The following is an 18,621-nucleotide window of genomic DNA, read 5'->3' on the forward strand; positions in this document are numbered from 1 at the left end:
AGGCAACAGGGGTTTGTTTTTGTTTGTTTTTTTGTTTTTTGGAGGGGAAACTGGGAATGGAGAAATCCTCATGTAAATAAAGAAAATATCTAAAATTAAAAAAAAAGAGAGACAGTTGTTTGATTTGTGGTTTTATTGATATCTCTCATTCTGGGGTTCTCTTTTGCTCTACCACTTTTTAAGTGAATATGAGGTTCCTAATTAATTTGTTAACATTTTATTTTATAGCCATTTACCCACACACCATGTATGTGGAAGATTAACTTTCCTTTATGCTCCACAGTGCCATCTCATTCTAATAGAATGTCCAATATTCTAGACTTTGCCTCTCTATTCTTTGTGCTGCTTCTGTTGGTCTCCTGTTTCTTTCAAATGCAACTTCCTTTAAACAACCATAGTATCTTAGAAAAGGTTTTTCTGCTTTCTTGTTCAAAAGTGTTCTTATTGCTATTACTTCTCATTCATAAAAGTATTTTGGTTTATAATATGTATAGAAGGCCTGGTGAGATCTGTTTATGATTAAATCAAAAGAATAAGTCAACTGCGGGGTAACTGAAATGGTCAATAATATTGAATGCTGTACTATTTCTTTACTTTTAAAATATTACTTAAAGATTTTGTTTTTTGAGCTAATATATGCAATTTATTTTTATGAATGCTTGATATATAGTAACTGATATACTCTGTTTATAGTCAAAATCATTTTAGTAGTGTTTTGCATGTTTTATATTTCTACCTTTACTATCCCATGAGCAATACTATCTGTTTTGGGGTTTTGTGTGTGTGTGTGTGTGTGTGTGTTCCTTATGTATTTTTTCTTTCATACTATAAAATTGAGTAGAACTGATGAAATGTTTATTTTTCTAATAGTCTTAGAGTTCTCAAGTTTAATTGATAGTATTAAACAATTATTATAATTAAGGTAATGTATTGTCTTTATTAGTTTTCTTCTCATTTCTTAATTTTCCAATATTAATAGTTTATTTAGTACAGTAGGAGGACATTACATTTAGATTATATCTCATTTGATAATGTCATATGATTCTTACAGCTATTTACTCTTTTCACAAGATGCACACATGCACACACACAGTTATCTATTTTGTTTCATAGGACACCTGAATATTTATTTGAGAATAATTTTGTGTTTAAACAAATCTATCACATTTCAACTTGTACCACATTAATTGGACATATTCATGGAAATTCCTTCCTTGCAATTCTGCAATTAAATATATCCTTTACAAAATGATAAACTCTTAGGGTCTTCAACATGGCTCTGCATTAATACAGTTTAAGTGTGTTCATTTTGTGTTAATATTTTTACATATAAGACAATTTCCATTATGCTAGATTTGGTTAGTATTAGAATATAAAAAGTTACTCATTTAGTAAATGTTTTACCCTATTTCTTTGTATTTTAATGCAATTATAATTTTACTTTTATATAAACACATACCATTTGATAATATTTCCTTTCCTGTCTGATTTTAATTTTTCACTTGCACTTTTAATAACAATGGTTATCATATGCATGTTTCTGTCTGATCTCTGATTTTGATTACTCTGTATTAACCATGATACTCCTTATTAACCATGAGGTAGGAAATTATTTAGTTTGAGTGAATAATTTTATAGAACTATTCAAATTATTGTTTTATTAAGGAATATAAGAGTCTTCACAGGGGCTGGGTCTAGTTCCATGTTATGTAAGTTGTTCATGTGAGATAGTTTTAAAATATAGAGGAAGAGATAGTATTTGGGAACATACAGAAGAAAGACATTTCAAAGAATGGATTTCAAAACATTCCAAGATTCAGCATCTGTATAAAGATGAAAAGCTACCAGGATACACTGGACAAAACAGGACAAAAACTAACAACAGCTCTTGGAATTATGAAAAGTAAAGAAAAGGGAGAGCTAACTCCTTATGACTTCTGAGCTACAGTACAAGATGATTCAGGAAAGGAACCAGTTGGGTCACTGAAGAGATTGCTAATTAGTAGTATGTCGAAAAGATGGCAGGGGGTCAAAATGAGAATAGAATTACAAGAACAACAATCTCTTTTGAGTTTCTTGCTCTGCCTTGTACTGCTGAACTGCTCATTTCCAGTCTAAGATGCTTCCTGTTTCCCACTCATTTATGTTTTCTTAAAGCTCCTACCCATTCCCCCCAACCACCATCACTAGGCTTACATTCTCCTGTTAGGAAGATGTTGGTTCATCCTTCTCCTGGCTTTGATATTCAATCCTTCCTACAGCCTACCTATTGACAGAGAAAAGCATGATACCGTGTTTTCAAGGACCATGATTTTTTGTTCGTTATATATTAAATATTTTATATTTATTTACATCCCAATTTCTGCCATCTCCCAGTTCACCCTTCACAGAGTCCCCACCCTCTACTTCCTCCCTTCTCTGAAAGGGTGCCCCACCAGGAATCCTCCAGCCTAGGCATATCAAGTCTCTACAGGGTTAGGAGGATCCTCTCCCACTGAGGCTAAACAATGCAGCCCTGTTGTGGAATAGATTCCACAGATAAGGCAACAGCTTTAGAGACAACCCCCACTCCAGTTTCTGGGGGATCCACATAAGACCATGGTTTTTTAAAAGCCCTGCATTTGCTTATAGGAGAGTATATGAGGGTTTATGTAGGCACGGTTAGGAATGGATACAAACCAATATGCTAGTGTTGATTCTTTGATAAGCATAGTATCAAGCATAAGCAGATAAGCATAAGCAGAGCTTATGACAAATAGCTTGTCACATCTAAAATGATCAGAAATATTAATAACAGTGTGAAAATTTAAGCTTCCTTTACTAATGAATGTTTTAAGACTTCCAAAATAGTTTCATAGATAGTTGGACCTTAAGAGAAGAAAAGCTCTAGAAAAATTCAACTTTCTCTCTGTTTAATAAAACAACTAATGAAAACATTTGGCTTTCCATATACAAATATTAATCAAATTAGCTTCATACTAATTGTCATTTTAGAGTCATAAAAAGATGATCCAAAAAATATTTAATATCTGGTAATGTGCTCCTTCTCCAAATATCTTATTTGTAGTCAATATTTAGTGAAATGAGACAACTTGTTTAGAGAAGCAGAAAATGTAGATTTGGCTCCTTTTTGTCAAAATATTTCTATATTTAATCAGGAACTTTAAGCAAAACAATCAAAGTTAAGCTTTAATTTAAATGAGATATATTTAAATCTTTTAAATTATTAGCTGTACATGGAACTATGCACGGTGCATTTTTTCAATGCCTGAATTAGACTACTTCTGGGTTTTCTACTTTAGATGAGAATTGCATAAATTCTATTTTTATCTGAACTCTTAGATATCTTCCTTCTTTCATCATTATTCTATACCAATGTTTAATAAGCCTTAAAACACTGAGTAGGCGGCATTACTGTCTTTTATAGAAAATATTACTAGACTGACTTGTTGTCAATGTTAATAATAACTTTCTATGCTATTTACATCTAAAAGTAGGTAGTCCAAATTAGTACAGAATACACTTTAGATAAGTTTTGGTAGGATAATACTGATTTTATTGACTAAATTAGTTTCTTATCACATAGGCATTTCTATTTGTTTCTGAATTGTCTTATAAATTAAATATTTGTTTTCTTTTATTTGAGCATTCATTGAATTTATTGTTTCTATTGACAATATGTCAAAAAAAGCACTTATTAGAACTAGACATATGTTATTTTTCTCTTAGTTCTTATTTATGATAATTTTAATTTTATAATAGTTGGTGAAATCACATTCATATCTTTGAAACTTTAGAAGAATTTGTAAAATAGTTTCATTTCTTAAATGAATGAAATAGATTAAATCATCTTTTTCAGTTATGACATATATATCTTGTCTTTCTACTTCAGTAGCTGAGACCTTTGCTAACTGCCAGCACAATCAAAAACTCACTGGTACTTTGAACTGGGAAGATCTCACTGTTTTGATAAGATTTAGGGCATTGGTCCTGTGAAGGCTTTATGCCCCAGTGTAGAAGAGGGGGAAGGGAATAGGTTTTTTTTGTTTTTGTTTTTGTTTATTTGGGTTTTTTTGTTTGTTTGTTTTGTTTTTTTTCAGAGGGGAACTGGGAAAGGGGATATCATTTGAAATGTAAATAAAGAAAATATCTAATAAAAATATTTAGGTACTGATTATCTAGTATAGAATTGTACTTAGTGTTTTAATAGTGAAGAGATACTGGATAAGCATCAAGAAACAATTCTGCCATGTCACCAAGCATGAGAGAAAAGATGGTGCCATAGAGCGCTTATATTTCTACTGGTTTCTAACCATTGTTGGGATTTTATAGAGGAGATTGTAGAAAGTACAAGATTAGGATTGAAAGGCAAGAGATGTCTGTGTCTTCAGTGAATAGCCACCATTGACTCTGTGCTTCATTAATGGGAGAAAATATATGTTATAAAGAGTTCATGGTCACAATTCACTAGGATCATCAGCCTCTGCACCAGCCTGGATGACAGGAGCATTCAGGACACAGGTTGCTGATATATGCTAAGCTAACCTCTCTGTTTCATCTTGGATCCTGCACCTATGCTTAAGAATCAGAACTCTAGCAAGAGGTTTTCCCATGTCTCCATTCTGATCACCAATGGTCAAGAAGGACTTTTACTCAGGAAGAGATCCTTCTCTGTTGTTCAAGTTACAACTACCCTCAAGTAGAAATGGGAGTTGTTTAGAAGACAGGGGAGGGGAGAGAGACAGAGAGAGAGACAGAGAGAGAGAGTCAGAGAGACAGAGAGACTTGTTCAAAGTGTCTCATTGTTGACAGTATTCTAAGGCGACACTGACCCCACACTCCTGCCAGAAAGACTGAGTCACTGCAAATTAGATCATCTCTAATTTCAGCTCTGAGACTGTATGATTCTAAATACTAATGTTTTTCCTCCATCACTGCCAGTACTGAATTTCTTTAACAAGATACAAGAACAGCAACAGCATTGCTGGGCCAGCCCTGAAGCATCAGCATTGTAGGATCATAGCAGTGGGTGTGTAATTATGTTAGCCAGGCTAATGACTAAGAGTAACAGCTGTCTTGATGTACTGTCACCAGATGAATTTCTGGCAAATGAGTCTGATTTCTCAAACAAAAGTTTTTTCCTGTGCAGTCTCATAATGCCATATGAAGATACAGTATGACTTACTAGGTGAATAAGCTTTAAGGTCAGTGAGAATGGATGTGAATTTTGATTCTAATCTTAACTACCTGGTTCACCATGAACAACTACTTAGCTTCAATGATATATCAATTTTTTGTCTTGTCAAATGGGTATAATGTGGTAGTCAATATGTAGTACTGTAAAAATAAAATGAGACGAAGCAAGAAATCAATGATCAGCATCTAGGTACAGTTGAAGAAATAATGAGGGCCATTTTTGTCTTACTAGCTGAGGGACTTCCCTAAGTGTGAATCAAACTCATTCTGCTATGTTTGTAGTTTGAGATTTGGGGTTAAATATTTGAAGGTCATTGTTTTTGATGTTTGTTCCATAGTAAAATGAATTTTATGAACTAGGAAATCAGCCACAAGTAATCTAAATCTTCAAATAGAACTATATATGTGATTACTTTTTTCTCATGTGTTACTTTATCTTCAATTAAAAGAAGTTTTAAATAACCAAAGTATTTTAAATTAAATGAAAATATATGAATATTTTACATATAGTTTACATATATTATATATGATACTTTGATGCAATTATTTTTAATGGCACATTTGAACAAGGTCTTAAATAGTTTCATCATGGAATTATCCCTCAGGGTTGATTAAAAGGTGGCATAAAAAATGTGGCTGACTTCTGAGCCAGCCATTGTCTTTTCCATTCCCTGGTTTCTTGGCATCTGTATTTGAATTTCAGTATGTTGTAGGGAAGGTTGAGAAAGTATTTGCTGAACACTTTGGGACTTTTGGGTTTTGAATATGCTTGTTTCCCTGAAGGCCCTGCTCAAGCTGACTGTCCTCTCCCTACTCTATCTGGTTACCTTGTAGGCAGATGCGAATGTGGCAGATGCACTTGTTATCCTCCCGGGGACAGCAGAGTCTATGGCAAGACCTGTGAGTGCGATGACCGGCACTGCGAAGACCTGGATGGTGTGGTCTGCGGAGGTAGTAACTGTTCTCTCAGCTTTACTTCAATGCCCCTTTTCATTGTTTAGATTATTTAAAGTTGCTTTTCAAAAAAAAAAAAGTTAAGAAATATACTGTTTGAGGTGCAAGTAGGTAATTAAGTGGTGGAGCAACCTCATAGAAGCAGGGGGGGGGATAGGATAGAGGGTTTGCAGAGGGGACACTGGGAAAGGAGATAACATTTAAAATGTAAATAAATGAAATATCCAATTAGAAAAGAAACAAAAATAATGCACCATTACATCCAAAAGCAATATAGCTTTATTATCACTTTTATAAGCAAGAACACAACTTGTGGATATGTGAAAAGACTGTCTAATCTAAATCAATTTCTAAGTTCTATGCTAGTTGGTAGCAAGCAAAAGGCTTCCATGCAAACCAACATCTGTTCATGAGTTCTATTATTTCACTCAGAAACACTGAGGGAAAAATGAAATATCACCCAGAAACTTGGGAAAGGAATTGGAAGACGACAGTCCAAGTTCAACTACAGAATCACAAGAGATAGAAACTCAACTTATTGCCTTGTTCTTGGATCCCAAAAGTTTCCTGAAAATTAATTATTCAAATAAAGAAAAAGGCAGAGAAAGGGTAGATGGAAAAGTAAAACGAGAAGACGAAAGTCCAGGAGATGAAATGCTGATGTGAACACTGTCCAGGAGCATGAGTGTAGATCTTCATTATGCTAGTCCTGAAAGTTTTAAAATGCTTTGTATTATCAACAATCATGCTGGTGGTACCTTCTGATCATCATCTGGCAACTCACTTCTCACTCTATCATCACAGTGCATCTGTCTATCTTTACAGTTCACATCTACCTTCCTGTGTATCTTGATCACCTCTACTCTCTGTAACCTATTCTGAAACACTTACAATTTACCAGACTATATATATTGAACCATGGGGCAAGTTCTTTGAAGTAAGCACTGTATCTGATGCTTTCTTGTGTTATAATCATGGATGATATTCTAAAATAGAATTTCTACTTTCTTCAATTTCAGAGTAAGAAATGGGGGTAGGTTGGTTGATTTAGAACTCAATAGCTCACAAATGGCAGACAAGGACTTTAACCCCACATTCAGTTCACAGATGTTTCCCTGTGCTGTGGAGTTCCTCAGAGGGGCATCAAATTATTGCACTGTTGCGATGTTGTTTTTAGGTTAGCTCTTCTTTTCACTAATATTAGTTGCTAATTCCTAGAATTATCTAAAAGATTATTGTCATTTTGTTACCATTTAATTTATAAATACACACACACACACACACACACACACACACACACACACACATACACATATGTATATATATACATGGTATAGCTAGTATCAAGAAAATTCCATATGGACTTTACTATTCCTATTACCATAATCATGTTGCTCAGTTAGGAACAACACCTGTAGATTGGGATCTTCTCACATTGATCTGGTCATGTTTGTTATCCTTCCCTCTCTGATATTCACTGTTTACCTAACATAAGCCTCCTTGCCCAGCATAATTGGATGACTTATTTGAAGTGTTTGATTCGTAGAAACCTATTAAATCTCTATGTACATTAATTGTATATTTTTCCTCCATGAACATTTTTATCAAAAATGAAAACAGATTATTTTTTACCTGTCATACAAGAGCAAATGCTAATTGGGTGAGTCAGACAATCCACAGAAGGATTTTGCTTGAAAATTTCTCATGATTGCATGTGAGCACCCTTCGGTATTGTCCATCTTCACAAAGTTGACTCTATTTCCAAGAGAACAGACTTCCATGATCCAAATTAGTAAAATGCCCATCTCCAAACCAGTGCAGAGATCCTTCCAAGAGCAAGGAGACATGGAGTTGTACTATAGCTTAGAAGAGGTTCTAAGAAATATATTGGGTTGTTGTTTGTTGAAAAAGGTAATGAGAACTGGAAGTTGTATTAGGGAAGAAAAGGCATTTGATAAAAGCTGTTTGATTAGAATTACAATACAGGTTCAACTAGAAATTCATTCTAGCATAAGTGATGAAGTTCTAAAATTATGCAAACAAAATTCTCACGTATCCATCAATTGTTCCCTAATGCCCACTTCTAGCATTTATTTTCTTACTACACCAGCATGACTCACAGGTATGTGATCAGCTCCCATGGCTGAAAGAAACCTTCAGGCAGTAAAACTCAATGAATGCAATAAGGATGAAAGAATGTCAGTGGGTATCTGTTATAGCTAACACAGTACATTTCAAAAGAACACAATTCTTATGCTAGATAGTTTGTGTTTCTTTTCTGAGGATTGCAGAAGACCTCTGAACATATTCTCATGTTTTGAATGTTCTCTATATTTGCTAATCATTCAGTTCATCATTCCTTGTACAGTATATAGCAATAGAATAGACAATAGCTATACATATGCTGATCTGTCCTATCCTGCTACAACTGTGATTCACTCTAGGAGATCTTTATACACATTTAGTCTTCTTACTGGTTTCCCCATTCAGTGTAGGTAATGCCAAGTATGGTGGTTTGAATGAAGATAGCCTCCATAAATTCATAAATTTGCATGTTTCATTGGAAAGGGTCTCTGTTTGGAAACGAATAGGAGGTATGGCCTGGTTGGAGGAGGCCTTTGGAGTGGACTTCGAGGCTAGGCCCGGGGTCACTCACTTTGCTTGCACCCTGTGGATCAGGATTTAAGTCCCCTATCCCATGTCTACCTGCCTGCTTGGCACCATGCTTCATGTCATGATGAACATACACTAACCCTCTTAACCTATAAGCAAGCCTCCAATTAAATGCTTTCTTTTATAATAATTTCCTTGGTCATGATTGTTTAAAACAGTAGAACAATAACTTTCATGAAAAAATTTAGTTCCTGACTGTGTTTTTCATGCAGTTTCAAATTTGGCTAGGACTTTGCTGGTGCCTAAGAACCAGGAGAATCTTCCTGGCAGTGATGGAGAAACCATAAGCAGACAGCAAGATCATTTTTAATTATTATCAGATTTAATTCATAGTCTGTTTTTCTATAACTAAGAAATTGCATGCTCATTTCTTTCCTATCTTGATATTTATTAAAAGCATTATATTGATTAAATGATCTTTGAACATTGATCAAGTTTGTGCAAATTAAGTCTTAAAGGTTCCTCTTGAAAAATACTATGCTTTTATTACTAAAATTTACTTTGATGTTTAACTGATGTCTTGAGAAATTTAAATGGCATTTAAATACATAAGAACATCTCCTTCACTTTGTTCCTTCCTCTTTTACCTGGGCCACCTGTAAACTATTCAACTCACAGTTCAGGGCGTGATTCTCTGCCACAATCTTGCACCCAAGGCAAGTGTATTTCACAGTGTGATACATCTCGGAGTCCTATTGTTCAGTTAGAAACAGTTCTTTCAGGGAGGGATCTTTTTATAATGGCTTGGTTATGTTATAAGTAAGAATAAAGAGCCAAAACCATTACATATAACTAACTAGCCATCCCTGGTGTTCTATCTAATAACACACCCCAGATATGAAGGCCTACATATAGTCAGTACTTTGTATGTGTGGCAGCTATGTTCTACAAGAACACCCTGAACACTGAATTAACAAATGAAGAATCATCAGACTCAGTATAAGTGTGGAATTAGATCCTTCCCTTGGCCACAATATTTTCAATGACTACTCAACACACAACTTTGCCTTATTTATTTTGTTCAAACATTTCATTTGAATATAATTGACCCACTAATATTGAATTCAGTATCTTTTCATATAAAATCAAACCTCATCTAATAAGTATATTTTTATATAAGACATATCATATCCTTTGTACTCAGAAAAACAAACAAACACAAAAGAACTTTCCAACACTGTACCAGGCAGTCTCTGAATTACCAAAACTGGTAACAAAAAAGAATAAAATGAACAGAATGTGGTATCAAAGAGACCATGTAAGAGATATTTGTTTAGAATGTGAGAGCTAAAAATGAAAGAAAATAATGACATTCTTTGACCTTAGTTGGGTCTACAAATCTGAACCATGGTGTTTTCTACCATTGCACATATATGATCCTATCACTCTGTATGCAGTAAGATTGGAGTTGTAAATAAACCTAGAAATAAGTGAGTCTGAAACAAAACAAGGATTAGTTCAAATTATTTATAGTTCATTTTAAATGCTCCTAGAAAGGTGAACAATGCCTCCTATCTTAGCTTTGTGCTGACCTTCACATAGTGGTTTCATTAAAGAGGTGAATAAAAAAATGTGATTTTAATTCCTGTATTTTCTGATTATGCTTGGAAGAAATTATACTGACCTTGGCTGTTTTAATATCATGGTTTTCTATTTCTTGACTCATCTTAAAACACAGAAGACCCTCTATTATAGAAGGCATTTGAACCTAAACCAGTTGAAGTAATAAATACATAGTACAGCAAGCACTCTGTAAGAAAGTCAAAAGTTCTCATGACTTGTATAACACACACACACACACACACACACACACACACACACACACACACACCTTTGTGGAGTATCTAAAATCCCTATTTGAGAAATCATAAAGTGAGACAGGCTGCTAAAGTTTTTCTGAGATAGATACATCACTATCTGCACTGTAGAGCTCATCTCTGTGTGTCTGGCCTAGGATGTAAAGAGAAGACATTCATATGAGTATATGAACCCCTGTGAAGCAGAATGCCCATGTCTGATAATGGCAAGATGTTGGTTTCTGCCCCATGTCCTTGAAAGAAGGCTGGTCTGGAACAACAATGTGAACTTTTAATTGAACCAAAAAAAAGCTCTAATTCTGGAAGATAAGTGGCATTTATTAACATCCCTGATATAATAAATGACATTAGTGATAGCTAGCCTCAACCCTGGTAACTCCTAGGTTTCTCTGCAGTGTTAGATGGTCAGAGAAACTTATATTTTGAATTTACTAGTTATCTCCTTATTGAAAATAATGGGTTCTTCATCGAGGGCAACTTGGAGGAGAAGCTGGAATATATCATGATTCTACCTAATATTCTGTTCTTTATCTTATCACATTCCTCTGAATAATCTCACCGGATCTGTTTCCAGATGACCTCCTCCAGGGAACTGTTGTATATTCTCTCTGTATGCAGTGCTTCCCAAGGGTACATAACTCAGTGAAGTACTGTGTATGTGGATATAATCATACTCTTTCTCTCTTCTCCCTCATCATCTTCCACACTTCACATTATTTTCAAACATAGCATAAAGAGCATACTTCAAATAAGTTAGAAGTTAAGAGAATCTCAGAATTTGTGAACATAGAACTATGGAGTATAGGAGTCTTCAAGTTGAAGTAGACTTGGATTGGATTTACAACAGCTTTGGGTGTGTGGTGTTTAAGGTGAAAGTATTTAGGGCTAAGAAAACTAAACAAAATTATAGTGAATAAAAGTATTTGTTATGTTGAGCAAAGATATTTTATTTTATTGTGTCTTCTTAAAATAGTTTATTTTATGTATATGTGAATATGCCTGAGTGTATGTATGTGCACCCAGTACATGCAGGCATCCTCAACTACCAAAAGAGGGCATCATCCCTTGAGGTCAGAAGGGCTTAGCCTGGTTGCTGTGAACCAAACCTAGGTCTTCCACAAGAGCAGTGAGTGTTCTTAACTGCTGATCTATCCTGACAGCCAAATTTTCTTGCATCCTTAAGTAATTCTTAGTTGATCTTGAACCTGTTGGAAATGCTTTATTTGGAGCTCTTTACCCGAATATTATTCACAATGCAAAATATTTTGCCTCTATTTGTTATACATTGTCGTAGATAATACTTTTTTTGTGAAGGAAACAAGGATTTTTACCTTTTAATTCATTTTTAATCAGCATGCAAAGCAACAAAATATCTTGCAGCATCTTTATATATACTTAGTTTGGTTTTGAGCTCCTCCTTTTTGCTCCAGTCTTTCACACTCAGTATTTCTACTTTCACATTTTTCCTGTTGCGGGAATTATAAAAAATGAGTCTACCCTACAAGCTCGCTTTCCCGTCGGGCCACATTTTTGAGCCAGTACAGTTCATCCTCAATACTAAGCTCCTGCAGGTTTTTGTTATTTCCTCCCAGCAAACTACATCTCGCTCACATGCAACTCTTTATACATCTCCACAATGATTCATCCAAATAGCACCTATTATCCGGTAAATAAAGCATGACTCCCAAGGCCTTTATATCCAATCAGATTTATATACTAATAATATCACAATTTACGTGATGCCAATACAATAATTTTAGAACCAAATGATAAAGACAATATTCTAACCCAATCTATTTTGTAAGAACCTGCTTGGTTGTGTAACCTCGTGGGTCTGGTTTATCCTCAGTATCTGTCTCCGTGATGACCTCTCCTTCTACTGAACCTTCTCCTCCTTCCACTCCTGACATTTTTCCTCCTCCAACTCTAGCTCCACCTCTCTATTCCTGTCCAATCACAGGCCAGTCACTGCCCTAATGTGATTGGACAGAGAAAATACTGTAGCATTTTCCTACTCAGCCGGTATTATTTTATTCTTCTGAATCCATCCTCTAATTTTTTCCCATCTAATGGACCCATTTTTAGTTGTTTCTGAGCTTATAATCATACTTACCTCAAAAAAACACACTTTTGCAAAAGTTAAAAGCTAACAGCATAAAGGAGAAAAAACATAGTATGTGTTTTTTGAGTATGGGTTAACTCACTAATATAATATATATTCAGTTCCATTTGTTGCCTGCAGATTTTATTATTCATTTTTCCAACAAATAATGGGTACTAAAAATTATTTTAATTGATTATTTCATTTGAAACATTTAATTAAAAAATAGAGCAAAAACAAAATGAAATTCATTGATGAAAATATCACCAAATTGATAGTGATGGCTTACATCTTTAATTCCAGCATTCCAGGGACACAGACAGATGGATCTCTGAGCTTGAGATCAGTCTGGTCTATAGAGAAAGTTCCAGGACAGCCAAGGCAACACAGTAAAACCCTGTTTTGAAAAGACTTTGTGTGTGTGTGTGTGTGTATTCATATATCTTATATAGTGATATATGGTGATATATATCTGATAACATTTTAGTGTATTTCTTTCTAGTTTTTCTATAAGAGACAGAACTCTTTTCAAATATAAGTTCATTAGTCCCATTGAAATAATTTGGTAATATAGCTAGGGAAAGTCCAAATTCTCTAGTACATTAAATTGCACTGATTATACAAGTAGGCCCTCTTATATCAATTAATAATCAAGAAAACTCTCATAGGCATGTTAATGGGCCAGTATGATCTTGCCAATCCCTTAATTGAGGCTTCCTTCTCAGGTGAACTTAGACTGTGTCAAGTTGAGAGTTAAGGTTAACTAGGAAGTTAGTGTTCCCTTGTTATAGGAAGCCAGTAATGGGCACAACATTACTAAGTAAGTATGAAACATTTGGATATTTTTCTTCTATGTTAGGCTTATAGAATAGAATAAAGGAACATTTTGAATTTGATTCATGTGCTCAGTTTACCACCTTACTGATTTATGGGTTCACCTTGACATTTGGTTAGAACTCTGCATATTCAGGGTGTGGCCAGAGAACTAAATATAGCTTCTAACTCAAAAGCAGGAACTGTTTGAGAATACTATTCACAAATATGTAAAGCCAAAACATCTATATGTCTACCTAATCAGCAAGTATGTAAAAACCAAGAGCTAATATTGTATATCAACTTTCCTAACAATAAAACTAAGAATGATTAAACCCACTCTGGCAGGTTAAGATAAATTAGCAATTGTACTCAAAGGTGAATGTAACTAATTTCATAATTTTAAACAGTTCAGTTTTGATTGAACCAAAATTGCAACCTCAAAACGAGTCACAAAAATGTCAAAAAGAAAATCAGTGTGAAGTAGGACCATTCTTCATTTAATTAGCTTCTGTGTGAGTCGTGTTCCATCACCATACAGAGTATGCAGATTTTCTCCTAGCATTTTTTTTGTTAACAAATAAAATGGCTATAACTGATAATTGGCAAGAATTTCTTTTCAAATAAGTCACTATTTAAAAATGCTTTGTCCAAGTGATAGTTCCTAAGATTTATTCATTTTCAGCAATGTGCACTTTTTCTAATTCTATAAAGAGAATATATTCAGATGCTGGTTCACGTGTGTTTAATTATTTTAGTGAATATAAGCTTAATCAGAGGCTTCCCTCCTACGTGCCCTACACCCAGGGTGAGAATGAGAAATAGACTGCGGGTTGCTTTTTCTCATTCCCCCTTGCTCCTGGAATAGCTGCCCGGGAGTCCAATTTAAGAAGTGAGAAAGGATAATGAAGAGCCACCTCTTAATTACACAATCAGTTCCCATTTCTTCTGGGACTTCTCTACCTCATGGCTGCAATTTGAAGGAAATAATATATCTACAATTTAAATTCAGAAATGACAAGGGTCTGTAGTGTTTAATTTAATCAATAAAAGATAAAATGAATTAGTTTACTAATTAAGAACATCAGTCCAATGGTTTAACCGAGCTGGCAAGTTAAGTTGCATTGGGAAAGGTTAACATCTCAAGTACATATTCAACAAATCTTGCATAGTTGGCAGACATTTCTGACATCTGAATTATTTACGATACCAACAGACTTATGTGACTATTGACTACTTGTCCTATGCCTAAAAAGGTCAAGAAACTAATTTTAAAATATTACCTAGCTCAACTAAATGCAAATATCCATCTGCAGTCAGTATTGTATTGCACTAGACAGTGAAGTATGGAGCATTCTCAGTGCATATTTCAGTGTAAAAACAAAGGCAATGAGAAGAGATGAACATGTCAGACAAGATGAATGTTTTTTTTTGTTTTTTTTTTGTTTTTTTTTTGTTTTTTTGGCCTGTGAAAAGTTGGCCATCTGTACAAAGTCTAAGGAAGGCAGGCAAAAGCAGTTTCAGAGCCTTGTGAATAGTCATTAAGCTCAATCCCTAGAGATAATTCCAAAATGTTCCTTCTATGAAGGTGGCTGATCTTGGTGAGCTGTCATGATAAACTATTTTTCTAGAGTTTTGCTGGCCATGCTACTTTACTCTGTAACCTTCAGTGGCAATGTAGTAAGGCTTGCTAGAGAAAAATTGACTTGAAGCCAATTGTCTATTTGTATGCTTTTATATTTTTTAACTAAAATTTTCAGAAACTGCTCAGTAGGCTTAATTTCTGAGACACTCTTTTTTGTTATAGTATTTTCCTCCTCTGCTGGATTTTGCTCTTTACTTGGCTTTTCTTTTTGTATTCTAGCCCTAAAGCTTAGAGCTTGTCAGAACTTATTCTCCCTGGGTTGGCTCATTCACTTCTAAAACTCAGAATAGTGTGCACTATTGTAAACATCAACGTGTGTTTGCTTAGATTCAGCCCCAACCTGCTCTCTGAACTCTGATATGAATGCAGTTAGTTATCTGACTTTGTAGTTCAATGTCTTAAGAATTTTTAAACACAAGAGGTCTAACAAAGAGTTGATGCTGTTCCTTTAACCTCCTGAAACTTTTTTATTGGATAAAATGTATTTTTTTTCTAGTTTTGGTGGCAGAAAATTAAGAATTTTTCCCATATATGCAACCTTAAGTCGCATAGTTAATCCCATAGGCCCATGTTCTACCATCAGACAGAACTCAAAACAGTAGTCTCTTCATTTTCCCCTGACTTGATCATTAATAGCCTTCTACATTCTCCAAACTCATATCCCCCAGCACACATAACCACACTCAGTTCCTTAAATGAAGTTGCAAATTGTTAATTATGCCACAACATCTGGCTTAAAGTCTTCTGACATTCCCCCATTACTCTCAGGTTTAAATTCTTTTCACAAAATAAGAAACTTGCTATGTACTCATTTCTGAATTTCACTCCCATTTGATTAATTGTTCAAACAGTTGGCCTTCACTGCCTAAAATATGTTCAGCTATTTCTTGTCCTAAGGATTCCTAGGCTCTGTTCCTAGAACATTGACTGCCTGGCTCCTTCTCATGCCTAGTTTTGCTTAACATTTCTCTGAGTACCCTTGTTTGCCCCGTTTTCACCATTGAATATAGTAGCAGATTCTTCAAAGTCTAGTAACCCAAGTATATTTTTTGCTGTGACTTGTGTTCACCCATGGTAGATGATAAGTGCCATGAAAATAAGGCCAATACATGCTTTATTCTACTATATTCCAAACTGCTAATAAAATATCCAGTACATAACAAATATTTCTTGAGTTGATAACTGATTTATAGCCACTTATAAAGAATATGCTATTGAAATTGATTAATGTTTTAAGTAAAGCGAAGTTGTGTACAAATGACAAATCAAAATATAAATATTGATGCATGTTGATGATTATCTGACATAGTTGGCAATTTTACTTTGTAAAACCATTTGATAAATGAGCTAATAAATGGCAAATATGGACTTTTTCCTCCCACACAAATTTCTTATTATATTATTCTCTGTGAGGATCCATCGATGTTTTAAGTAATAGCAGAATGCCTTCCTTCCCACTAGAGATTTCCATGCAAAGTGAGAAATAAAATTGTATAGAAGTTTCAAGACATAGCTCAGATTAGAGTAAATTGCTACAAAGTATGCACAACCCTTGGATTTGAACCCAAGTAAACATGCAAACATACAAACACACACACACACAGAGGTGGGGAGAATAAATTCAGAGGGGATTAAATGAGTTCTATTTGGAAAATTTTTTGTGGAAGTATACTCACTCATTTGCTGAGATTTTTAAATTAGACAGGATTTGAATATATTGAGAGAGAAAGGCATTCCACTTTAGCAAGTATAAGAAATGTTTCTGAGGTTAAAGAGAGAAGAAAAGAAATAAAATTATAAAAAGAAGCTTGAAGCTCTACCTTTTAGGAATCTATAGCATATCAAAGACCTCCTGGTTGAGTAAAAGGAAATCCCATAGATCTAGGAGGAAAACTGTGATAGGGTTTAGAAGTATAGGATAGGGCAGTGTGAGCAAGAATGTTGAGGGATCCAGAAAGGCAGGTAGAGTGTCAGGAACAGGCCTTGGGAGATTTATGTACTGGAAGGACAACCCTGAAATCTTTATAGTTAACAGAAATCTCATGATTTGGGCTGAAGACATGGCTCCACTGATGACACACTTGCTGTGGAAGCATGATGACCCATGTGGAGGGCAGACATGGTGGCATATACCATTATATGAAAGGTAAAGACAGAGGCATCACTGTGCTTTCCAGTCCAGGAGACTAGCCAAGTCAATCATCCCCATGTGTGAAGTCCTGTCTCAAAAGTAAGGTGCAGGTGTGGATAATGGAGAGATGGCTCACTGGTTATAAGTACTCTTCTAGGGGACCATATTCTGTTGTCAGCACCTCACAACTCTTAACTCCAGGTGATCTAATGCCCTTTTCCAGCCTCTTAAGGCACACCACACCACACATACACACACACACACACACGCACAAGGGATGGGGGAGGAGACAGAGAGGCAGAGAGAGAAAGAGAAATGGAGATAAACAGAGTGACAGAAATAGAGAGAGACAGAGACAGAGACAGAAATAGACAAGGCAGAGAGACAGAATCAAAGAGACAGAGACAGATAGAGACAGAAACAGAAATTCCATGGTTTGATTGTCAAAGACTATAGACAGATAACTGAAAATGATTAAAGGAAGGTAGAGAGAATCATCTATTACATTATAAAAGCAAGCAGGAGGATACAGTCAATGTGGATTATCAAAGGACATTAAGTAAACTAGTTGTGAAGAGAAAAGAGGTCTTAGAAGGGGAAGAGCTAAGAACAAGCCTATAGACAAAATAAGAAATTATTACTAAGCAACTCGTTTCCCCAAATGAAAGGTGCTGTGCTGTTATGGAAGGCATATGAACCTTGAAATCAGAGAACTAGTACCAAGTTCTGGTCCTGTGTGTCTGGACTACAGAATCTGAAGTACAACTTGAAGCCCTTAGAGGTTCAGCTTCCTGTCTGTAAGAAGACAGCACCAAACTTCACTGGCTGTGACAATACAGCATTTAGTGCATAAGGGAAGGATTTGGGGAATAGCTGAATTCATTTAGTTGGGTTTTTTTGTTTTGTTTTTATTTTTTAGATTGGTCTCTTTTCTGCTTTTTATTAATTTCTAGATTGTCATATGTTGTGGAAAATCACTACCTGGATTCATGAGTGATTATGTTACATTAGCAATAATGAGTTGTCAACAAGGGAATCCTGTCCATTAACCTTTTCATGTACAAAGATGAAACAAGGGAGAATCGGGGTCACAGTGCCAGAAGCACTATATAGATGACAATAATGCATGTTCTTAGGAACATGTTAGGATCACTTTACCCATCATCTTTCATTTCCTATGCTCTGGTCTCTGGCAATTCATTCTATATATATAATATATATTTGAGAAATTCCAGTTAAACAACTAAGTCAGAGAGTGATGAAGCTGGGAGAAAGTGTGACTATCAGGGAC

General features: G+C 35.0%; 1 protein-coding gene across 1 annotated transcript in view; it reads left to right on the forward strand.

The window, feature by feature from the left end:
- Positions 1-18,621, forward strand: part of Itgbl1 (integrin subunit beta like 1) — a 266,884-nt gene that overhangs the window by 233,096 nt on the left and 15,167 nt on the right. The window contains exon 8 of the mRNA XM_031361717.1: positions 6,031-6,147. Within this exon, the coding sequence (XP_031217577.1) occupies positions 6,031-6,147 (117 nt within the window). The remainder of the gene's footprint in view (positions 1-6,030; positions 6,148-18,621) is intronic.

The sequence above is a fragment of the Mastomys coucha genome, unplaced genomic scaffold (assembly GCF_008632895.1).
Source record: "Mastomys coucha isolate ucsf_1 unplaced genomic scaffold, UCSF_Mcou_1 pScaffold9, whole genome shotgun sequence".
NCBI classification, from domain to species: Eukaryota; Metazoa; Chordata; class Mammalia; order Rodentia; family Muridae; genus Mastomys; species Mastomys coucha.